The sequence below is a fragment of the Aspergillus steynii genome (genome assembly GCF_002849105.1).
Source record: "Aspergillus steynii IBT 23096 chromosome Unknown P170scaffold_4, whole genome shotgun sequence".
In the NCBI taxonomy this organism is placed as follows: Eukaryota; Fungi; Ascomycota; class Eurotiomycetes; order Eurotiales; family Aspergillaceae; genus Aspergillus; species Aspergillus steynii.
Window position 1 is genome coordinate 831,080 of NW_020194401.1, and position 22,759 is coordinate 853,838.

The following is a 22,759-nucleotide window of genomic DNA, read 5'->3' on the forward strand; positions in this document are numbered from 1 at the left end:
TATTTCTATCCCCCGAAGGCGATTGTTTCATCCTCATCCGCCTCTCCTAAATATACCATCAGGTGCAGTCCAGACTGTCAGAGACTCCGAGTTCAGAACTTCAGACACTGCACGGCCAGCAGACAGGGAGCCATGATTTGTCAATCTTCCATGTCGTTCCACCTCTAGCGATCCAATATCACACGGGCTAGTACGACCCCACGGACCAAGGCGCGTCTATAGACCAGTCAGCTAGTTGCGACGAAATTAGTCCATAGGGGGCATGAACAAATCATCGCTGCGATCACCACCTCCGGTCGATTGATCCTGGCACCTTTCTGCTACGGCTGACACCCTTGCTCGTCGGGATGCTGGCGCTGCTGGCCTGCCGGGCAACCAAGTGGTCGCCGATCAAGGGCCTTGACAGGAGGCATTACGGAGTCTTGTTAGTGTCTACGGAGTAGTGTTTACACACCCAGCACGATGGTAAAGTTTGGTTGGATGGCTTCCTGTCGTTAGCGCCAGGATTTCCCCTTCCAATCCTTTGGTTCCTACGCCTCCTATCCTCGCTCTCCTTTTCCCGACTTGTCGATCGCTCAAATAAACTTCGGTCACTGACCTTGCGGTGAACACAACTTCAGGGGATGCGATAAGGATACTATTGCCGATGACTTCACGGCAACGGGCCTTACTCGGCAGGGCTACGAGATAGGGGGTGGGAATGGTAGAGAAAGAAGTCCTGGGGATTCAGAAACCTGACTGGTCAATTGTCGCTAGATTAATGAGCAAATCATATCCGTCACATCCATGCCTGATCCCTGTCCGGCACCCTCGGCGGCAACCACGGCGCCTGCTGCGACGAGACTAGCTCGACCTGCAACGGCCCTGAGCTATCGCCAATTAATCTTAAATATCAAACCGCCTCAACTCCAGACGCCTGGGCTCAGCACGCCATATTGCCTCCAATCGAAACACGACCCGGAAAATGACACCTGAGACAAATCCCGAAACGCCTTAAGGACACGAAAGAAAGCAACCCAAGCAAAAATAGAAACTGTCAAGCCAACCGGGGAAGGAGATCACCGAACATTGTCAGACTTGTCGTACTTTCGATTCACTGCGCCGAGGACACATTTCAGAATACCCTCCGCGCTCAGGGTCTGGCCGTACTTGCCCTTCCAGGGGACCGTGTCGACCATGTCACGGAGGTGGTCCTGTTGCGCCCTCTTGCCCAACTCGTCGTCCAAGTCCTGCAGATAAGCGCGAGCTGCGGCGTCGTCCCCGATCTGGAAGAACTGGACGCCGACCTGCCACGGCACCGCCCGGCAGGCATCGAGCCGCTTGGCAACGTCCACGATGATACTCTCCGCGTCGTCCGTGAACGCCCCGTCAGTGATTGCGATGATATTGAGCGGCTTCACCGTCCCCATGGGATCCATTCCCTCGACGCGACGTAGATACGGGCCTAGAATATCGTGCAACCGTTTCCCAAATGGCGTCGCGCCCCACGGGTGAACACTGTTGAAGATCTCACGCACATCGTCGGCCGTGGTGATATTTGTGTAGGCGCCGCCGGTGGCCCTCGTAGCCTCGCGACGGTGATTCAGAAAGTAAATGTCGATGCCGTCCTCGTCGTAGCGCGTGCAGATGGGCGCGATGGCAGCGATGGCATCTTCGGCCTCCTTCCAGCGACGCCCGCTCATACTGCCACTGTCGTCCACCACGAAGATGGTATCGAACTCCGAAAGGAACGAATACGCGGAGTCATCCGTTGGCACCGTCGCTGCTGCCGTTCTTGAGGCCTGAGGCGCGTGTGACTCATACGGTGGAGGAGACCAGAGATCGCGAGCTCCGGGGCTTTGATAACTTTTCGTACTCGATCTCGGTTGCTTTGCTAAACCCCTCTGATTTCTTGATTCCACACGTGGAGACCGGGAAGGCTTTGAGTGACGATGTCCCATGATGATGATGGGTTGTGTCGTACAGAGATCGATAACTTGAGTGATTGTGAGGTGATAGTAGACTCAAAAGTAGGTCGCAGGAAGATCCGACTAATAGAAAACAGCAGTGACTATTATCTTCGATGCAAACAACCAAACGACTCTGTCGATAGATGAATAAATCCACAGACAGAGAGATGAATGGTAGACAACCCTTCAATAAATAGAAACGCGAGAAAGACAAGTGATGCAATGATTCTTTCATTATCCGGTACATCCCGTCATTCTCTACTACACAATGACCAGGCAGAAACAAGGCACACCTACCACCCAACATCGATATCTATTCTATACTACAACCAAATCCTGCAGAATAAGACCTCGCCATAGCCCTATTGGACTCATAAGGCTGATTTAGTAGACCCCGCTGCATCTAGATCCACACGTCTAGCAAGGAAAGTAACTTACCGAAGGCCTAGGTAGTTCATGCAAGACAAACCACCTACTTTCTCCGTAGTTACAGGGTAGTTGAAGGGCAAAACCCCACAAGAATCAAGCAAACGAAGAATACAGAAAGCCAACACAGCCACAATGTCAAACCATGGGAGTTAGTTATTTAGAATGTGGAAATCTCTACTACCGGGACTCTTCGAGCCGATAAGGCTGTGCTAGTCAGGCGCAGCACCGACAAACTGCCTGCCCTGCCCGTGCACAGCCCTCTTTTTGTGCGACCTCATTTTACTGCGTACACCGTATGTTTATGCATTTGTTGTCTTTAAGGAATTTTCTGGTTGGATTCTCTTTTTTTCTGCCTCTTCTTTGGTTCTTTATCTATTTTATTTAATTTCTTTTTTCTTTCTAAATTTCTTAAAGACTCTTGCTAGAAATCATAGGCTCAATCCAGACACTGTAGGACAAGACGATGCTTTAATCCGGCTGATGAGTCTGTCAACAGCAAAATATCATGTAAGATGACTCACCGTTGACTTAGAAAGAAAACCAGCAAAAAAAGCAATTGAAGGTATCATTCAAAAATCTCGCTGTACAGACATGAACAAATATACACATACACAAGAGGTCCAAGGCAAAGATCAATACAGAGAATCAGAACAGAGAACGAAAAATCAAGGACCCCAGGTCCCGGTCAAAACCTTGTTCCCCTCGGTTGTCCCTCCCGACTCGCGGAAGAAAACACCGTCTTCGCCGACCTGCACTCCGTCGAACACGCCCGTTTCGGTTTCCAGAATGTCAATGAGAAGAAGAGCCTGGTCGATGCCCATGCTGTGTCCGATCACGTAAAGGCACTCGATCACCCAGTTGCGGAGAGGATGGTGTTTGCTCTCGGTGGCCCCGGCCAGGATCAACGGCCACAGAAGGATTAAGCCGCCGATGTAGTTCTGGCCCAAGGGCACGCTGCCGAGGGGCTTCGTTGCCACGTTGCCGACGCCGAAGTGGAATGGAACGCTGCAGCAGATATCCAGGGCCAGCTGTCGGGTGGTACTGCGCAGTCGACCACAGTGGCTTTGGAGCTCACTTGACACCGCTGCCGCCTTCGAATTGATGGCGATCCGGCGGAGACAGCCCAGGATGATCTCGCTGACGATGATCCGGGCGCACCGGTACTGATTCCAGGTGTGACAGAGCCAGAGATCGCGGTAGATGTGATACCGCCCGCTGTACGGAGGGGGACCGCCGCCAATCTTCTGGGCCAACAGGTCAGGGGATGGATCCTCAATAGTCGTGTAGAGAAACTCGGGCGGGAGAGCGGCAATCCATGCCATCAGTTCCGCCTCAATCGTATACGCCGTTGACAAGATTTCCTTCTGGTCCGTCAAGATCTTGGCGTTGATGTCTGCCCGGAGGTTGGACAGTCGGCCTGCAATGCTGATCAGGCGATCGCCATATGCCTCTATCTGTGGGCGGAGGAACATGGCGAGCTTTGAGCATTCGAGGACCGGTTGGGGCACACGGGCGCCCTTCTGTAAACAACTGATGATCTATGACCAACGCATTAGCAGTGGGTCATGTCGAAAGACACCCCAAGGCGATGTGACGTACGATTTGAAACCTCAGTTGGACAAAGAGCTTTAGCCCGTCCTCATCCTGAAGTTGTTCAGCACCCCGGAGTTCCAGCAGAGCGGCAGCCCCGTAAATATGATTCGTCCACTTTTCAATACTTCGGAGAGTCCTGCTCGTGATGACCTGCTCGCGGTTAGGTTCCCCCTGTTTTAAATCCGTCGGTGATACATGACACTCGGGCCTCTTACCTCGAAAATTGCCAGCAATAACACTGCCGCGAGCGTCGGATTGGACTTAGCCTCCTCCTCGTCCGCGACAGCCGAAGTCAACAGACCCAAAGCATGACCGTACTCCTTCTCGGCGGTGATTTTCAGCTGCGCAGACTGCCTGAGACGCGACAGCATGGCGGTCCCCACCGAGATGACACAAGCATTCATAGCGCGCTGACTCGGCGACCCCCCGGAAATCGAATAGAACTCCGGCGAGGCGTCGGACATGCGAAACACGCCCGGCCAGGCATGGAAGCGCAGAAAGAAACAGACGGCCTCGTCCTTGGTGAACTGGTAAGACGGCTGGAAGTCAATTCGGGGGGACTGTGGAGTCAACTGCTGCACCGTCGTCGGTGACAGCTGCAGATCGGAGGAGGCATCATTATTAAAATCGGAGACGTCACTGGCAGTTGAGATCGAGACCGGGCCCCCCGGACCCCCTTTGCCCGATTGGGGACTACTAGTACTCCCGGTCGAGGACGCCGTGCGATGGGCGGCCTTTTTGGCCCGGCGACTGGTGGCCGTTGTCGTCGTCGCCGTCGTCGCACCGGTCTTGGCCTTGCGCACTACTTGCTGGCTCTCATCGCGGAACATGAGCGACAGTTCGTCGCGATACCCGGGACATACCCGGTTCCCCTTGACGCATTGCGAGCAGGTTGGTCGGGCCTGGTCGCACCGGATCTTTCGAGATCGACATTCGCCGCAGCCCTTGCTCGGCTTCCCGCAGAAAACCATGTTCGGTTTTGAAAGGGGCTATTCCAATAAAAAAAAGTGACGTGTTACAATAGGGGGGATGTCCAAACCCGGGGGTGGACACTCGGGTGCTCGAACGGGTAACCAATGCGAGGTCGGTCGCTGCGACTAGTTCGAGCCTGCAGGCGCCAACAACTTCTTGGTGTTTGATACACAGCAGATTTAGCCATCGAGAGAGGCAACACCCATGCCCGTGCCGAAGTGATGGGAGAAAGAGAGGAGAGCTGTCAGTTACTTAGGCAGTAGGGAAGGTAGTCAACCTGGAGGTCGTTATTGTCAGGAGAAACAAAGCAACAAAGAGGGGAGGCGCAGTTCCGCTTCCCCGCTAAACGTGACCAACCACGACCGAGGGACGAAGGGAGGCACTGTGCCTGGCTGACTCAGATTATGCACCGTATGCATTTCTAGATCTACTGTCTATACTCCTTGTATTCAGTCATAACTACATTCCCTCAGACTCGAACCCCGCCAAATCCCCCTGGTACTCCTCCGGGATCTCGGGCCACTCGTCCACACCGTCCAGCAGTCCCAGCATCATGCCCCCTTTCATATGAGGCTGAATGTGGCAATGCAAAAGGAAAGCCCCGGGGTTGACCACATGGTACCGGATCGCCAACCAGGTCGGCCCCGTGACAGCGGGGACAGTGACGTAGGTATCTCGAATCGGCGGGGTTTGGAAATTGAAGCTCTCCGGGACGTCCTCCATGGCTTCGGCCACGGAGGTGTAGTTCCAGTACCCTTCTCCCTGGCCGATGACGAAGAATTTGTTGGAGTGCTTGTGGATCGGGTGAGGGGGCTGGAGGGGGTTCGCGACGCGGAAGATCAAGTCGACCCAGGTCCCGTTGCGGGTTTTGATGCTGAGATCGTTGGTCGCCGTGGAGGGGTGGAGTAGCAGCGGAGAGCTCTCTTCGAGCGCCATGGGGTAGCTGGCGTTGCCCATGATCCAGCGGTAGGACTGGTTGTGGCGGTCAATGTCGAGGATATGTGTTTCGGCCACCTCGTGAGATGGTACCTCTACTGGGAAGGGGACGGTCCTGGATTCATCCAGAATGGTAAGATTTGTCACTGTGGCTTCTCCAGCGATATCAATCGACGGGATTGACAGCCGTTTCCTGGCCTTGACAGCCGTGTTATAGGACATGATAGCTGTGCCGTTGATGATCTGGTTGAGGCCATGGTTTGCAATGCGCACGATGTAGTCAGCCGCTGGTTTATCAAGCTTGATCATGACCGAATAACGAGCCCCATTGGTGATGGTAATCGCGTCGGCTATAGTCGGTTCGATATATCGCCCGTCGATGGCGTAAACGTACATAGAATGCTCGTCGATGGCGAACATAAACGACGACACACTGGCGGCGCTGATGAGATCAAAACTGGCAAATTTGGCGGAGGGCGTGACAATGAGTCTCTCAGTCGGGCCGTCAGATGGAACGCAACCCCCGAAGAGCGACGTGGGAATTGCACTGATATTGTGCTGGAAGTTTCCCTGGACAATTGAATTCGTAGGGGGAATACACCTATAGAGTCAGCAAGTTCCTAGGACATCATGTTTGCATGGATTTTGCATACCCGATGTCAGTCAAGCTGGAATTGCCCAGCACGGACTTTAGACCGGGATGGAGGAGCGAGTCCAGCTTCTTTTTACCCAAGCAGCTTATCGACCCCTTGCCATTGACTAAGAGAGCATTGGTACAGAGCGCGTCTAGTCCGGTTGTCTCCTCAGCCTGCCACACCTCCTCCGAGGTCATTCGCGACCAGTCTGACAAGATGATCGGCGTGGTCTTGCCCTCCGCTTTGCGCATGGCATCAAGTGCCTCCCTATCCTCGGAGATGAGGTGAAAAGGCCTCTCCACAGAGTCATCCGGCCGAATATGAATAGCCCCGAACAGTCCATCCTCCACATGTCCTCGAGAATGAGCATGGTACCAGTGGGCCCCATATTCAGTCGCGCGCCATTTATAGAGGAATCGACCACCGGGCGGAATGGGTTTCTGGGACACTCCCGGGGTTCCATCGGACCACGGCGTGTTTCTTTGGGCAATCCCTATGAAGGCGACATTAAAAACCAAGTTCTCCATAGGAGGATGACGATGAAAACACACCATGGAAGTGAATCGTTGTCCCCCAGGGAAGTTGGTTGACCACTTCAACCTCCACATCATCTCCCTGACGCAGCTCAAGCGACGGGCCTGGGAATTGCCCGTTGGTTAGGATCATCTTCCGGGGTATACCCGCCGGTGCCCAATCCTCCCACGTCAAGGTGAGATCAAAGCGCACCGTGTTGCCGGTGCCACTGACCAGTCGGTCGCTCGCGTACGTCCGTACCAGCAACAGCAGCAATGTCGCCAGCAACGCTAGCCCATGGCGAAAGGGGCCCATTCTGAAGGGGTGCGAGTCGAGGAGACGAAAATCAGGGTGGACACCTGTCACCTCCCCTCTCGGATGTATTTATATTCTTGAATCGCGGTATCGGAATCCATGGCTGGGAGCGCTACGGGTACTCGCGAGTCAATAAATCATAATCGTGAGCTAGCGTGTGGAGGAGCGACAGGGCAGTCGGGCTGGACCGATCTGGACCGGTACCATCCATTCGGCATGTATCTCTGAATGAATTGGCGGCATGCCGGCGAGCTGGTCGTAGTGAAAATGGAATGCGTCGACTAATGAAGGGGTGGAGCCCGACGCGCGCTGGTTATTTGTTTGAGCGGAGATCAATGCCGCCCTTGCCTTGTCTCCTGCAGGAACCGACCTCAGCCCTTGACGATCTATTGTGCACTATTCACTTTTCTCTCTTCCTACTGGTCGGGGAGATATGGTCGGAATCTCACATTCCCTCGGGATCTCCTTGTTCTGTCCGATTGGCATTACTATCAGAATGGGTACGAGGCAAGGACAAAGAAACATGGCACGAGTGGGTCATGGCAAGACACCCCTAGCGAAATAGCAGATAGACACGGAGCAGTGAGGGCTCACACTTGAGATCTAGATCTGGCCATGATCTCCGATCTAGAGTCGGACTAGTACTGAGGCTATCCGTAGCGTTCTGCCTCGGCGAATGTGATAGCGCACGTCAATCAACATTCCAATCCCGATCTTATGAGATGAAAGGAGAAAACGAGCTGACATACAGAGTGGCTATATTTGTACAGACGGCGAGCACTACGGACGATTACTTTCAGATGGTAGAATTCCGAAATCAGGAAATCTTATGCTAACCTCCTATTTACAAGCTTTTTTTGTGAGGCCCAGATCGACATGCTGCCATGGCCCTGTCACATTGGATCGAACGAACCAGAACATCGAAACTGGATGCCAACACAGTCAAATGGTGACGCAAGTGATAAGAGAAGAACGATCTGAATGATATGTCGCTAGAAAGTAGTCATATCTCCGAGCGCAGCCCCCAGTCAATGCACCTGTCACCTAGCGAGTACTACTGACAACCAACCAGGCGACTCTCTCTGCCGGCGATTTCTTTTTGTCCTCGTCGGACCTGAGATCAAGCTCTTCGACCTTGAGCGAAGAGTCGGACGAGTCAAATTGATCGAACTTGTGCACGAAACTCTCGTCATCGGACTTGTATCTAGGCACAAATTCCGGCGCATCCCCACGCAACTGAAATTTCCCAAAGCTGCGCTCATTAGCTTGGTGCACCCCGTTGGGCACGATGCGTGCATGAGAAGAGAACCCTGCAACGTGATTGTTGATATCAGGTGGCGCATATGTCTGTCGAACAAGGCAAAAGATATCGTGTCCGTCAGCAAGACAGAACACAAGAATGGAACTGCAAACGGAAGATGGGGTCGAACGGAAAGGACCTTACCTGCTGTGGACCCGCATAGCGATAGTGCTCGTTGAACAGGCGATGCTGCAGGTTTCTATTGTCATTGCGCTGCTGAAAGTACGCGTGTGGAACGTTGGCGGGCATCACTCTCATGTTCATCTCGGATGAAGGATGCGACGGCAAGCCTGGACCGTATCCGGCAGGGGAATCCGAGTGCTGTGGCATGGCAGGTGGATACTGCACGGGCGATTCGTGCGAAGACCTGTAGGGCGGAGGTCCAGGCCAAACGTGGGGTGGAGGTAGGGGTGGTAGTCCAGGCAAGACTCCGTCTCTGGGAAAGCGATCCGCAGCTCTCGAGACCATCGGAGCATAGATACGATGTCTGGGATCCATCCTTCCCTCTGCCATGTTTCCGCGCCGGGACATCTCGTTCTATTACGATGTGCAAGTCAGTTTTGCCTCATAAACAAGAAGAGACCGAGAAGGGGACTGCGACTGACCGAGAATTTCTGATGCTTGCGATTCTTCGGCATGGTGACGCGTGTGTGGATGAAAGAATGAATGAAGAAAACAAACGAATGGATGAAGATGAGTGTAAAGAAAGTCAGAAAGACAGGCTGGAGTCGAAGATGAGAGAATCGATCTGGTGGTAGGGAAAGCGAGAGAAAGCAGGCAGGAGGAGAGTGTAGGAACTAAAAAGTGAGAAAAGCCGGCCGGGTCAAAGAGGGAAGAACGGCCTGGGATTTCACTTTCAGGCGTCAGTCTTTGCTGGGGAGCCTTTCAATGTCTGCAGGAACAACACAAAGTGCTTTTCTACACAAAGGGCCTTTTTGTCAGTCTTCAGCAACAAAGACGCCCGGCTGAGCGTTATCTACTTGGAGCACATCTTCGGCTGATTGGTGGGGGAAGGAGATGAAGAGAGTAGAGATGTGAAGTTGAAGAAAGCCTGGATGGTCACTTGCTCTTGGAGCTTTTGAGAGCCGAGAAGCAAATGCGACTCTGGAAATGTGTGAGGAGGATCTGGAAACGATGGCCGATTGTATACAAACCAACTACTACGGACTACTGGCCATGTCTTGTTTTACGTGGGTTTGGGACCGCCACAGTCTTTTCTTGACTCCAACAAGTCTTTGATTTTTTTTTTCTTTCTTTTTTCTTTCTCTCTTTAATTTTTTACCTTTTTTTGTCGATTTTATTTTTTTCAAGAAGAAGGAAACCATCGTGAAGTTCCACGCCGTCACCGGCGGGCGACATAAAACAAACAAACAGAAAACAGAAACAAACGGACCGTTCAACGTGAGAAAATTAAAAAACAGAAAAAAAAGAAGAAAAAAGAAAAAAGAAAATAGAAAAAAAGAAAAAGAAAAACATAAAAAAAAAAAGCCATTACTGGCCCATCTGGTCCTCCCCCAGATGGGAGAGGACCCCCGAGAGACACGCGAACAGCGCCTGTTCGGCGTCGGCCTTTGCGGACCGCTTCATGGCGGCCGCAGCCTCCGCCTCGGCGGCTGCCCCCTCTGCCCCCTTGTACTCGTCCAGCTGCTTCTGCAGCCGGAGAGCCAACTGCAAACACGTGGAATTAGCATCATGACCCACTGATATTTATACTTATACAACATCATCGAATGACTTACTCGGAGGTATGCCTCCCTCTGGCTGGCTTCTGTCGCGTCCCGGCCCTTGGCCACCAGCTCTTCGATGCAGCTGCCCACGTCGGCGACCTTCATGGCCGCGTCGGCCTCGTCCCGGATCACCATGGCGATGTCGTGAGCCGATCCGATCGCCCGTGACGGGGTAGAGATGCGCGGGGGCATCATGACCTGCGAGCGTCGATAGACGCCGCGGCGCTGGGGGTTTCCCGTTGACATTGCTGCCAGGTTGGCCCGACGAATACGCCCGTCACGGGGAGGCTCGGCCTTAGTGCGCGTCGATGTGGTGGCCCGTGCAAATGAAGGAGTCTCCTCTTCGGCCATGGGCATGGGTGGAGAGATTTGGGCCGGCGAGATCTTGGTGTGTCGTTTACTCCGGGCCTTGGTGGTTTCGGGCACTGCCTCCTTGCTGGCAGCGCCGGGTGCCTCGTTCTCCTGGTGGCGGATGCGGGCTTTCTCGTTGGCCCCCTTCGACTTGAAGATGTTTCGGATCGTCCCAAATCTGCGTGCGCCGGCTGAGGTATGACCCGAACCCTTGGCCGCAAGATCATCCTGGGTGATGTTTGGACGGGTTGTCTCTTGGGAGGTCAAGTCGATGGCACTCGCTGCTTTGGGGTGCAGGGGGAAGTTGGCCACGGCCTGCATTGACGAGCTGCGTGGTGCAACGCGGTATGCTGTGGGAGGTCCAGTGCCGATAGAATCAGAGATTGCTCCAACTGGAGTCTTAGTGGGCGTAACTGGATTGCTCCCGAGGCTGCCGCCATAGATGTGAGGTCGGCAAAAGTTGCGCGCTACGGGGGTCTGCTCGGCCGATTGATTGTGAGAGCCCGAGGTCGCTGGCATGGCACGAGGAGTATCGTCTGTATCTTCGGTCTCCTTCGGGAGACCTGAGAGAGAATCAGTGTGTTTAAGGGCTGGATGTGAGTGATGGGTATCAGCGTGGTCGCTGCCCTTAGTGACCGAGCCTCTAAGCACTCTCTCTGCAGAGGAGGCTATTCTCAGCTTAGGGCCTTCCAAGCGCGATCCAGATCTGGTAAACGTGCGAGTACGATACTCCCCAGTGAAGACAGTTGGGGGCTTTTGCACGTCACTCTCTTTTCCGGCAGCCCAGTCACTGGTGAACGACGAGCCAGAAGATGAGGACATGGGTTCGGGCATCTCGACTTTACCGGCAGATCCTTCCACCGGATCGGTCTGCTCTGCTGTGATCTGGGGTCGTGGGCCACGGGGCTTCTCAACGACCCTGATGCTTCCGGAGAAGCTTTCGACGGGCGCATTTCTAGCGCTACCCATCTGCTCGGCACCGTGGGTGCGAGTGGTAAGAGGCATTATGCTGCGAGGCTCCGGGGTAGCTCGAGCTCCTTTGTGTTCGCTAGACAGCGGCATCTGTGCCTGCATACTGGCAGGGCCCCGGGGGATGCGAGAAGATGGCCGGACTTTAGTGTCCTTAGCCTGATAAGATGCCTGAGTGGCTTGGGTGTCTTCATAAAGGTTAGCTCAGAATACAATCGCTTTCAAGGTACGGAACTCACCCTTTCCATTGGCGGAGCTTTCTCCTGCTTTGGCAGTGCTCTGCTTCATGATAGCTAGATGGTTGTCAGTATGTTTTGGCTCCGTCACTTCAGAAGTTGTTCTCAAGAAGAAACGGGAGATTTCTGGGCTTAGATCTGGCCGAATCGAGCCCAAGCCTGGAGACCATCAGCAGAAGATGCCGGTATCAACAGACAAGAGTATCTAAGCCAATGACCGAGGCGGGAGATGGAGGGGAGTGGGAAGGGGGAACTCACATGGGTGAGAGGACATGTCGTATCCGTCACCAGTCTTGGTGCGTTTGGCTTCAGTGGAGTCGACAAAAGGGTCGTGAGAAGCTTGTTTTGAAGAGGAAGACATTGCGAGAAAGGTATGGGCGTTAGCAGGAGTGATGGTGATATCGGAAGATGCAGAAGATGAAGAATTAGAACGATCGTCGTCCGTGGAAGAGAGATTTTGAAGCGATCGAAGGGTGTCTTGGGTGAGAGGAAGTAAAGAAGAAGAGGGTTGTGGCGGGGAAGAAGTGAGAGGAGCTGCTGGGGGAGTGAAATCTTCTTCGCCCTCGTCCTCAGCGAATTGGTTTGCCCTTCCCTGCAAGAAGTCCAGCCACTCGAGGAAGGGAAGTATAGACTCGCGCACGGTGCGGTCCTCGTCCACTTCCTCTTCATTCACTGTGGCCGACCCCTCCTGGCCTGGCCCTTGGGCATTTTCTGGACCCTGAACAGTATCTCCAATTGCATGGGAGGACACTGATGCTCTTCTACTGATGGTACTTGTAGCAGAAAGTCGCCGTCTATTTGCTCGCAACATGCTCTCAATCTGCTCTTTCTGTTAGTACGAAACATCCCGATCAGCAAGAGGTTTCGATATCTACTGACTTGTGCAAGTGCCAGATGTTGCTGGGACTTAGGTATAGTGAGAAGCCTCGAGGTCTTTTTGACTGCTCTCATTCGGTAGAGTGGCTTGTGCTATATCAATCGAGTCTCTGTCAGCTTCTTGGTCTTCTCAGGCAAACAATAAGTGGAATTCAACGAACCTCGATGTGTTTTGAACTTCCCGGGTTGATCGTATCAAGACACTTATGCATCTTCTTGAGCATATCCATCCTCGACAACTGCCTCATCGCGCCTTTGTACTTCTTTACCATATTGCTCTTGGGGTCTCTGATGGCTTTGAGCATCTTCTCAGACCGTGTCTCCTGTTTAGGTTCAAACTGTGGAAACCTCGACCTAGTCGGAGTGCATCCTGTGATGGTGGGCAACTTGAATTCTCCGAGCTTTGGAGGAAGGTTGTACTGCACCGCTCTGATGCTTCTGGCTTGGACCGATGACATGAAGCGTGGCACATTCTCCTTTTGATCAGTGCCTCCTAGGGTCCAACTGGACTTTGATCGAGGAAGCTCTGGAACACTGGGTGCATTAAGCGGAGAACTGGGCGAATTGGAGTACTTCGTGGAACACGTCGACCTGACTCTTCTCAAGTTGGACTCGGAGTGTTGGCTCTTGGGGCCAGGCACAGATGACTTGCCTCCCAGCTGATGCTGCCTTGGAGTCTTTGGCAACGACTCGGAGGCATTCCTGGGCTTCAGACTTTGAACAGACAATTTGGCATGCCCCAAACGTCGATTGGGAGTCTCAGGAGTAGGCTCCGTGTCATTCATTGGCTTCTTTTTGCCTTTGAGATTAGGCTCGCTCATCTTCGTCTTCATTTTGGAAGGTGTAGTAGTCGGGCTTTTAGGAGCCATGAGCGTTACCATTGATGGATGCTATGCTAATACATGATCAGTTATTGACTTCTCATATACTGTATCGACGCGTGTCCCACTTGAAAAGCTCAAGCATGTGTGAGGGATTACCAGAAGCAAAGAAATGATCACGAGCGCTTGTCATGTCCAAGACAACGAAGCAGCGAGGAATATGCTAAAGATCAGTTTCTTGAAGCACTAGACAGGCTGGGGTCAGCTGTCTATCTTGATCGATCCTTGACTCGAATGTATTGGGATCAAAGAGCGCAAACTTGCACAGGGACTTACAAGGACACGCCAGTCAAGTACCTGTGCGGACGCCTTAGGCAAGTTGGTCTCCTGAAAGAAAGGATTGGATGTCACTAGACAAAAATACTTAGCTATCTCACCCAGGTACTCTGGAACGAAGTGGAGTAAAGGTCAGAAAGGTGGCGTGAAGAGCAACCTACCTGGACATGACAGAATCAGCGACCGATACTGACTGCATAGAACAAGGAAGTGCGAGCGATCGCGAAAACAGTCTCACTCTACTAAATACAGAGACACACAAATAATCAGCTCAATATATACCCTTTGATGAATTGGGTTTGATAATGAAAGAACTCAAACAGTATAGGCGGGAGCTTACCAGAGACATGACAGACTTGAACTAGATCCTGCCTTACTGACGTGGCACAGCAGAAACAAGACCTTTCAAGAAAACAGGAACTATTCAGGGAACCAGCCGATGATTAACCAATAGAGAGACTTGAGATATGAAGTCTTCTTCAGACAATCTCAGGACGATATGTTAAGATGCAGAACCTGGGGGAGGAACGAAGGTGATGGATGGGATGAGATAGGATGTGTGTGAGAGAGGAGGAGGAGGAGGAGGAAGAAGAAGAAGAAGAAGAGAAGGTTCTTGATCACGGTGACAGAAGTGCGAGAGGAAGACAGAGATCTCCTTCACTGAGGGAAACAACAGCAAGCTAAGCGAGGCGATCCCCAGTTAGGAAATCAGGTTCAGTTGAGACCTAAAAGCCTCGCATATCCTGTCATGCCTACTAGCGTCGCTGATGCTGCGTGCGCCCATTGGCTCTCTTTGATAGACCACTCAGTCCAGGGAACCTGTTTGTGCTTTAGGGTTAATAGTAGGAAATTATTTTGCTGGACGGTGCTCAATGTCTCTCTACTGAAGGGGGTCTTCCCGCAAACGAGCTGGAGGGTCAAACGAAGAGGTTGATAGACACAAAGGTTCTTCCTATAGTATGTCTTTTACCATGTCTAGTCCATTGGTAGTACATAGTAGTATAGTCCAGGGATCATGGAATTGATATTCAGCATATTGTACAGGAACTAGGAAACCTAAGGCATTCAAGTATGTCATTATGCATCAACTAGCTATCAGCAATTTCCACGCCCAGGGCGTCTACTCAAGTATCAGGGGGATTCAGTTCGTTTGCTAGGCTGTTCGATCTCCTCCACATTAGTATGTCCGCGCTTCCTCTTCCCAGATGATCTAGTCGACCCAGCCTGAGCCAAGCCAGTATCATCATTTGTCCACTCACTAACCTCCCACTCTATCGTCGTCGAATTATCATCACTGACCCCCATGCCTCGTCTTCCTTTCATCACCCGTCCCAGTCGACTTCCCTCGATCATTTCCTCAAACCACGGAATCCCACCTACCGTGCCTTGGCGATAAGCCCGCGAGATGTTTCCTTCCCCTCGCGAAGGAGGCACGACAACCGTAGAAGTAGCGCGCGGTGCCGAAGCATCAATTACACCCTTCTCTTCCTCATCCTCCTCCTCATCATTTTCCTCGTCGTCTTCTTGTTCCTCCGAGGAAGATTCCGACCCAGGAAGAAGGTCCAGATCCTCCAGCATGCGTTGATCGTCAGCGTCGAGACTACCAATCGTCACGGACATGTACTCGGCGTCTTCGCGGGGTTCTTCGCTCCAGTATGTAAGGGGGCTGCCGCAGAAGCCGCAGAAGACGCGCTGCGTATGCGGGGCATGATGAGGCGAGAAGATGCGTCGGATGGTTCCGTGCGTTTCGTCCGGAAAGAACGATTGGGTGTGAGACTGGTACCAGGATAGAGGGACTCGGAGCCATGCTGTAAGTGGAGTTCCGTGGATTCGTCCTGTTCGCAATAGACGGAAGAGAGAAACATTGTCAGTAGCTAGAACTTGGATCATAGGTAGGTATCCATGTGGGTAAAAAGTCAGTGACGTACGATTATCCCGACCGCTGTCAAAGTAGATCTCTGCGTGTTCAGCCACATTGTTGGGGATGTGAATGTGGTATTGATTGCGACCGCAGAGACAGCCTCCATGCAGAGGTTCATGGCTGGCCATGCTGCGAACTGACTTTGTGCAACGTCTCTGTTCTAGCTGAGAGGGTTGTCGATCCAATTTGTGAGGGTTGGTTGACCAGTCAGGTTGGTCAGTCTTGGACAAAAGTCCCGCAAGGCAAAGAGAAAGTTAAACAGGGGCAATGGAGGGATTGGCAGAGACCAGGATGTCAATGGCCGAGTGAAGAGGAAATTTCACCAGGCAAATGATCGAATGGGTGGGATATCGATGACGTCAATGTGCCAAGGTGCAGATCCCGGTCAAGCTGGCAGGAGGTAGGAATCAGCCCATTGAAGTACTCTGTATGTTCTAGAAAACACTGGTTAATTCTGAACTTGGTGTGTTGTTATTATGCTGTCTTATTTCAATCAGTCTGCAAACAAATCCATGAGGATGGCCCAAAGCAAACCAACTCTTGCACAGTTCACTCCAAAGATTCCAGGAAATCAAACGGGCAATTCTTGGCACACCGTTTGATCCGCACCGGATGTGGCCCGTGCTGTCTTTGTCTAGCAGTTTACAGTTATAGTAATCTTCATGTCGTCTGGTATATTCTGAGAAGTTCAAATGCCAAAGGTGGTCTGGAAAATATTGAATCCTAACTTCAACTTAGGCATCATGAACAGACCCTTCACTATCCCCTCCTACTGGCCCTCGTAAGCATAGTACTGGAGTCTAAGACATGGTTCTATGCCCTACGAACATATTCAGTTTGGCCTTTTGGAAGTTGCAAGTGCATTTGAGAAAGACTAGCAATCAATGGAATGTTAATCCTGGTTGACCCACTGATCATTTTGGGGTGCTCATGGCCTAGTCCAACCCTCGAGCGGAATATATATTCCTGAAGTGCCAAGAATTAGGGCCAATGCTTGTTCTTAGTATTAAAAAAGGATGATAGTTTTTGACCTACTATGGGAACTTTTGGTGTCCGCATTGAACGAAGCAACAATTGGCCTCGGTTTCTCTTACCCATCAGTCAGATCCCACTTGTATATCTAGATTTACCGAAAACCCCCAGTTTAGATATTCCTCTATCACTCTGCACCATGTCTTCACTTCTCACCCCCGTCACTCTCGGCGACTCGGTTCCTCTGCGCAATCGTGTGTGCATGGGCTCGATGACTCGGAATCGCTGTATCCAGGATAATATGCCTACCGATGCCGTCATTAATCACTATGCAACAAGGGCAAGAGATGGGGCGGGTCTTATCGTCGCCGAAGGAACATTTATCTATCTGAACGGCTCAGAATGGCCAAACGCGCCGGTGATGTACAACGAGAGACATGCAGGCGCCTAGAAGAAGGTCACCAATGAGGTTCATCGCGAAGGAGGAAAGATCTTCTTTCAGCCATGGCATCCAGGTTCGAGTCGTCCAATGCATTCTCAAGACACACGCTGACGTCCACTTAATCGAAAGGTCGCATTCAAAACGAAAACATGCCGATGCTCAAAGATAGTGGTTATCCGGTATTAGCACCTTCCAAAGTACGTGCCGCAGGAGGCAAGTTTCGGACACTGCCAGGTCTACCGGTACGTCTTAAGACATTGAGAGATTTTATCCTGCGTCATAATCTGTACAGCTAATCCGCGTCTTCTCTTTGTTTTCATCGGAGCAGGGACACACAGAAAATATCATCGAAATCCAGGACCCAAAGGTGATTCTTGACCAATATAGAAATTCGGTTGCATTGGCAAAGGGGGCGGGTTTTGACGGGATTGAATTGCTGTCCCAAGGGTAAGCTTGTCAACGATCTGTAGAAACGCATGTTGACCGGGTTTACAGGGGATATCTTCTTCACAACTTCCTTTGCTCGTGAGTATCTCCAAGAAATTATCCCAAGTCAGCTACTAACATCCGCAATTCTACATACAGCCACTCGAATCTCCGCACCGATATCTACGGAGGCTCCGTCGAAAACCGATGCCGTTTCGTCCTTGAAGTACTCGACACAATCATCGATGTCTGGGGTCCACGACGAGTTGGTATCAAAATCTGCCCTTCCGACGACTATAATGACTCCACTGTCTCTTTCGAGGAGCTGAGTGAAACCTATGATTACCTCATCAAAGAGCTCATGAGTCGAAAACTCGGTTACATAAATCTGTCTCGACGAGGGTGCGCAATTGGCAGAGAACAGGACGATTACTTCAAGTCCAGTCCCAGGCCGGCCGGCAAACAACTGCCTCCAAACTATGAGCCAATTCAACAATTCGGCCATCTAGTCAAGTACCCTGGAAGTGAGACAATGCTCATGGTCAATCACGAATATACCGTCGAAGAAGCCGACAACCTTGTGAAGACAGGGAAGATCGATCTGGTCACATTTGGTCGTCCTTTTATATATAACCCGGTTTGTGGCGTCCCTTACATTTGTTAGGTGGAGGCTAATACCAGCATCTATGAAAGGATTTAATCACGCGAATCGAGAAGCGAATTCCCTTCGCTGGAAATGACCGCGGGAAAACAGTGAACTATGGCCCATATACCCAGCCCGATGAGAACTACAACGATTGGCCCCATGCCTCACTCTAGTGACATGCATGCATGGTCGACAAAGCTTTGCGAGGAAGCATAAGTTAAAATTCGAGTTGGAAGTTGGAAGCCACATCGTCAATTCTATAGACTGAATTGAATTCACAGTTGCGCCTTTTCGGTAGTGAGCTATATGACACTTGGAGTACTGGTTCTGGGAGACATGCAAGAAAGAAAGCAGTGTGGGTGATAAAACCCCAATGATTTAGGAAGAGAAAATTGAAAAGAAATAGAACAGAATAAAACAAAATAAAATTTCGTTCTGGAACTTCAGGTGGAAAGTTTGAGATTTAAATGGACTGCCTATATCCAATTAGTAAGCGTGGTCATTCCTCCGCGCCACTTCAGGGCGACTTCGTTGATTGTTTTACTCCATGCCCAATTCAACTTGAATCTTTCGGACTCTCTTATAACCCTATGTTTTCAGTTTTATAAATTAATCTATAACTACAACCAGGATGTCCGAAACAGCTTCTAAAAAGGGCCGAGGACGGAAATACACTTCCAAGGCATGCGACGAGTGCCGTCGCCGACGAGCGAAGGTGAGATCTTAATGGATCAATTTCACCTTTTTCATACAAGTCTTCTTCGTAGACACATATCTGACTCTTGACAAAGTGTGACGGACAAACCCCATCGTGTTCTCGCTGTCTCACTCGCAATATATCGTGCCACTATTCGGTTCAAAATAACCGACAGCCAGCCCCGAAGTCTTATGTTCTGCTACTTCGCAATAGAATCGAAGCGCTCGAGCATATACTACGTTCCCATGGTATTGATGTGGAAGCATCGCTGTCCGAGTTGATGGACCATCACGACTTTTTACCCCCAAATGACTTCAATGCCAGTGCAGAGACCTCTTTCACGCATGACAGCCTTTCTTCTGATCTGAATGATTTGTGCGGAGCATTTAACGGGGCTTTAACATTCGATGAAGCATTGAACTTCGATGACGACGGCGAGATGCGTTACTTTGGACCTGCTAGTGGTCGCCTACCATTCCAATCTTCTCGAGGTATGCCCAGGTTCTTGTGATAAAGCCCCCACCTGCAGTACCCCTCTAACTGTTTTGAGATAGATATAGATCCCAAAACCAATAATGAATTCCCCATAGAGCCTGAAGAAGGACATAGTCTGAGTGACTCGCGTGGGCAGTTGAATGAAGTCTATCAGACTATTAGCGAAGACGAAAGCACTTCAGATGAGCTGCAATCCCATTTGATCGAACTTTATTTTACCTGGGAGCATCCTTGGCACCAAATGGTTAATGAAAAACTGTTCAGGGAAAGCTTACTGCGAAACGGTCGATGGACTAGTCCGCTATTGGTCAATTGCATTCTTGCCGTTGGATCTCGATTTTCAGATCGTGTGGAGGTTCGCTCAGTTCCCGATGATCCGAATTCAGCTGGACAACTCTTTCTTGAGAGGGCAGAAGTTTTACTGCCGTTTGAACTCAAATGGCCCAATATCACTACGCTTCAGTCGCTGGCTATATTGGGCATGGCTTATTATGTACGCAAACCACAAGTTGAAAGGATTCCCACTGAAATGACTGACATGAAAAGGCAATGGGGCAAGATGCTGCCGGGTGGCTTTACCAAGGGATGGCATTCCGTTTGGTTCTTGACATGGGCCTTAATGTCGACTCATCCGCACTTGCTAGTAAAGTATCAATTCCGGCAGAGGAAGCCGAATTGAGACGGCAAATATACTGGACTTTGTATTGCCATGATAAACTCGCGGCTAGCTACACTGGTCGTGTTTGCACATTGTTGGTATGGTTTCTGTGACCTCGCCGCCGGAATTCTATCTTACTTGCTATTAGGAACCACAAGGAGCTGTCAATTTGCCATCTCCAACGGGCCAATCCGACTCCCGCGTTGTGTCACTACAACTTGCTCTTATTGGACTTTGCCGTATCCTAGAGCGCATATTGCTTTCATTGTATGTTCCATATTTTGGCCAAAATTTGTTACTCGTGACTGATTGAAATACAGGTGGGCACCGAAGCCATTACTTCGGGGACCTAGAAGATCGGCTTTCTTCGACAAGTGCGTTGTGAAGCTTAGATCGTGGTATTACGATCTGCCATCCGAGCTTAAAACCAGCACATCAAACATACTGCCTCAGGTATACACACTTCATATGGTGTATTACACTGTCTTTCTCCTGTTAAGCAAGCCATTTCTCACCCAGTCGGAGGCTGTCAAAAGATCGAGCGCCACTCACGATGACCAAGAAACTGCCAAAAAGGCCAAGATTCTGTGCGATGAATCGGCACGAAAGATGTGTATGGTGGCGCAGAAATATCGTCAAGCGTTTGGTAGTTTTCGATTAAGTCCCATCACAGCAACCCATTGCACCCTTTCTGCGACACTGGTTTCCCTCGAGAATTACAGCTCTGAACGGAAAGACATCAAGACGGAACAGAACTCCTTGGCCCATCAGTATGAGATCGAAGCATGTTTGCAGACGCTCAAGGAGCTTTCAACTCCCTGGCTGCCTGCCAAATGCATTCATCTTAACCTGGGCAAGTTGTATCAAAAGGCCTGCAAGAAACACGATGACAACCCCATTACTCCTGGAATAGATACACCAGACCGGTCAAGCCCTCAGGTTGTTATGCCACCAAATACTCTCGATGACACCGAGACTGTTCCACCCCCATTACCCATGCCAACGTCCTTTGATATGGACTGGGACATTTTCACCGAACCTCACGTACTAGAAGATCAGACAGTCATGCCCCATGACCTGCACAGCATCGATATCGACGAAGTCTTTGCCAGGGATTTGGGACTCTCGTTCTCCGCGCACCTGCCAAGCGACTACAACGTTCGATGACCTCGAACGACGTGGAGAAAACAGCCGGAAACTCCACCTGGAGTTGCCCGATCTGGTTAGGCACGCGCTCAAAATTGGGGTCTTGGACCGTACGACAGAAACGAAAATTTCCCAGGTTTTATTCCATTGTGTTCTAGTTGCGTATTGAATGGATCCGGTGCGATGCGTCTGCACTGGGAAGGAGTTAAAATTCTCCAGCGCTGGTAACAGAAACCGACTCGGCGAGTATCAAACGGGTAAAATACCACGAACCATAGACTTCCCCGGAGTCAAACCATCCAAACTATTCCGCGACCTGCTGAATTATCAGACCTTTTCCTTTCTTGCCTTTCCTTTCCCCTGCAATTCTTCTTTTTCATTCTCATTCTTCGTGTTCCTGCATGGCTAGCCTCTGTACCTTCCTTGTATTCTGCTCTTCTGTCTGTCTCCCCTGCTGATCTCCTGCGTGTTTGCCCCGTTCCTTTCGCAAGTTCCCCTCCTCTGTCACATGAAAAGTCACATTCCCCCTCCGCTCTCTAGTCTATACTCCGTCCTTTAGTACATGCCTCGTGCTTCTACCTGACATATCTACTACTACCTCCTTGTACTTCCTCTTTCGACCTTGACAACCGAGTTCTCTTACCGCGGAAAGGGGGGTAATTCCACCAAAAAATTTCCCGCCAGTCACCATGCCATCCGCACAACCCCCTGCCTCCCTCGCATCCAGCTCCTCCGAACCCTCATATTCCCCGGCCCCGGCGCCCACAAACCCTGACGATCGCGACGAGCATGACCGCTCCTCCTCCACGCCCACCGCCACCTCCGCATCCAAACAGGCGGCGTCCTCATCCAGCGCCGCCCAGGACAAGGACAAGCCGCGGCTAACCGAGCAAGAGAAGAAGAACAACCACATCGCGTCGGAGCAGAAGCGCCGCGCCGCCATCCGTGAGGGTTTTGATCGTCTGACCGAGCTCGTGCCCGGCCTGGAGGGCCAGGGTCGCAGCGAGAGCATCGTGCTGAAGAAGACGGTCGACTTCATCCACCTGCAGCTGCAGGAGCGGCACGAGCTGATCGCGGAGATCGAACGCCGGGGCGGTCGCATTGACGACACCTTCCGGACAGGGTGACGACTCGTCCGAGGCACGTTCTGCGCTCGTTGTGCGTCCTGCCGCTGTTCCGGGGCTTTTGTTACGTTTGCCGGCCGGCAGTTTGGCCATTGAGAGGGGACATGCCGAGGTCCGATCGGGATATGGGGCTTTACTATCCCTACGATGTTGACGACATGATTTCATTGGGGTTCGCGCGAATCGATTCTTGCTTTTTTTTAAAAAAAAATCCTTCAAACAGGAATTGGAGACGTCTGGGGAAAGGAAAAACATTTTTGGTTTTTGGTGGTAT

At 51.3% G+C, this 22,759-nt stretch overlaps 9 protein-coding genes across 9 annotated transcripts; 3 read left to right on the top strand and 6 right to left on the bottom strand.

The window, feature by feature from the left end:
- Positions 1–1,058: 1,058 nt before the first annotated feature.
- On the bottom strand, positions 1,059–1,940 carry P170DRAFT_357405 (uncharacterized protein; the record flags this gene model as incomplete). The annotated part of the gene is made up of 1 exon (XM_024844216.1): positions 1,059–1,940. The coding sequence occupies one exon, from the start codon at positions 1,938–1,940 to the stop codon at positions 1,059–1,061; it is 882 nt and encodes a 293-aa protein (XP_024704187.1).
- Positions 1,941–2,964: 1,024 nt separating this feature from the next.
- P170DRAFT_455705 (Zn(II)2Cys6 transcription factor) lies at positions 2,965–5,223 on the bottom strand. The gene is made up of 3 exons (XM_024851559.1): positions 4,187–5,223; positions 3,978–4,121; positions 2,965–3,916 (listed from the first exon to the last, which is right to left on the bottom strand). The coding sequence occupies exons 1-3, from the start codon at positions 4,940–4,942 to the stop codon at positions 3,044–3,046; spliced, it is 1,773 nt and encodes a 590-aa protein (XP_024704188.1). The 5' UTR covers positions 4,943–5,223; the 3' UTR covers positions 2,965–3,043.
- Positions 5,224–5,400: 177 nt separating this feature from the next.
- Positions 5,401–7,342, bottom strand: P170DRAFT_455706 (uncharacterized protein; the record flags this gene model as incomplete). Its single annotated transcript, XM_024851560.1, has 3 exons — positions 5,401–6,480; positions 6,533–7,007; positions 7,066–7,342. The coding sequence occupies 3 exons, from the start codon at positions 7,340–7,342 to the stop codon at positions 5,403–5,405; spliced, it is 1,830 nt and encodes a 609-aa protein (XP_024704189.1).
- Positions 7,343–8,386: 1,044 nt separating this feature from the next.
- P170DRAFT_475218 (uncharacterized protein) lies at positions 8,387–9,280 on the bottom strand (the record flags this gene model as incomplete). Its single annotated transcript, XM_024853234.1, has 3 exons — positions 8,387–8,689; positions 8,787–9,179; positions 9,248–9,280. The coding sequence occupies 3 exons, from the start codon at positions 9,278–9,280 to the stop codon at positions 8,387–8,389; spliced, it is 729 nt and encodes a 242-aa protein (XP_024704190.1).
- An 853-nt stretch (positions 9,281–10,133) lies between these two features.
- P170DRAFT_464471 (uncharacterized protein) lies at positions 10,134–13,634 on the bottom strand (the record flags this gene model as incomplete). The annotated part of the gene is made up of 6 exons (XM_024852250.1): positions 10,134–10,310; positions 10,382–11,877; positions 11,929–12,084; positions 12,184–12,754; positions 12,805–12,894; positions 12,963–13,634. The coding sequence occupies 6 exons, from the start codon at positions 13,632–13,634 to the stop codon at positions 10,134–10,136; spliced, it is 3,162 nt and encodes a 1,053-aa protein (XP_024704191.1).
- Positions 13,635–15,016: 1,382 nt separating this feature from the next.
- On the bottom strand, positions 15,017–16,389 carry P170DRAFT_436562 (uncharacterized protein). Its single transcript, XM_024849179.1, has 2 exons — positions 15,887–16,389; positions 15,017–15,793 (listed from the first exon to the last, which is right to left on the bottom strand). Exons 1-2 carry the CDS (start codon positions 16,005–16,007, stop codon positions 15,090–15,092), a joined length of 825 nt encoding a protein of 274 aa, XP_024704192.1. The 5' UTR covers positions 16,008–16,389; the 3' UTR covers positions 15,017–15,089.
- A 661-nt stretch (positions 16,390–17,050) lies between these two features.
- P170DRAFT_455708 (flavoprotein NADH-dependent oxidoreductase) lies at positions 17,051–18,776 on the top strand (the record flags this gene model as incomplete). Its single annotated transcript, XM_024851561.1, has 6 exons — positions 17,051–17,269; positions 17,303–17,366; positions 17,423–17,535; positions 17,622–17,740; positions 17,789–17,818; positions 17,879–18,776. 6 exons carry the CDS (start codon positions 17,051–17,053, stop codon positions 18,381–18,383), a joined length of 1,050 nt encoding a protein of 349 aa, XP_024704193.1. The 3' UTR covers positions 18,384–18,776.
- Positions 18,777–18,996: 220 nt separating this feature from the next.
- On the top strand, positions 18,997–21,382 carry P170DRAFT_475222 (Zn(II)2Cys6 transcription factor; the record flags this gene model as incomplete). Its single annotated transcript, XM_024853235.1, has 6 exons — positions 18,997–19,080; positions 19,157–19,553; positions 19,617–20,050; positions 20,104–20,313; positions 20,364–20,482; positions 20,536–21,382. 6 exons carry the CDS (start codon positions 18,997–18,999, stop codon positions 21,380–21,382), a joined length of 2,091 nt encoding a protein of 696 aa, XP_024704194.1.
- Positions 21,383–22,224: 842 nt separating this feature from the next.
- On the top strand, positions 22,225–22,482 carry P170DRAFT_326417 (uncharacterized protein; the record flags this gene model as incomplete). The annotated part of the gene is made up of 1 exon (XM_024843344.1): positions 22,225–22,482. A coding segment is annotated over one exon (258 nt), but the record flags the coding sequence as incomplete, so codon positions are not given.
- Between the last annotated feature and the right edge of the window lie 277 nt (positions 22,483–22,759).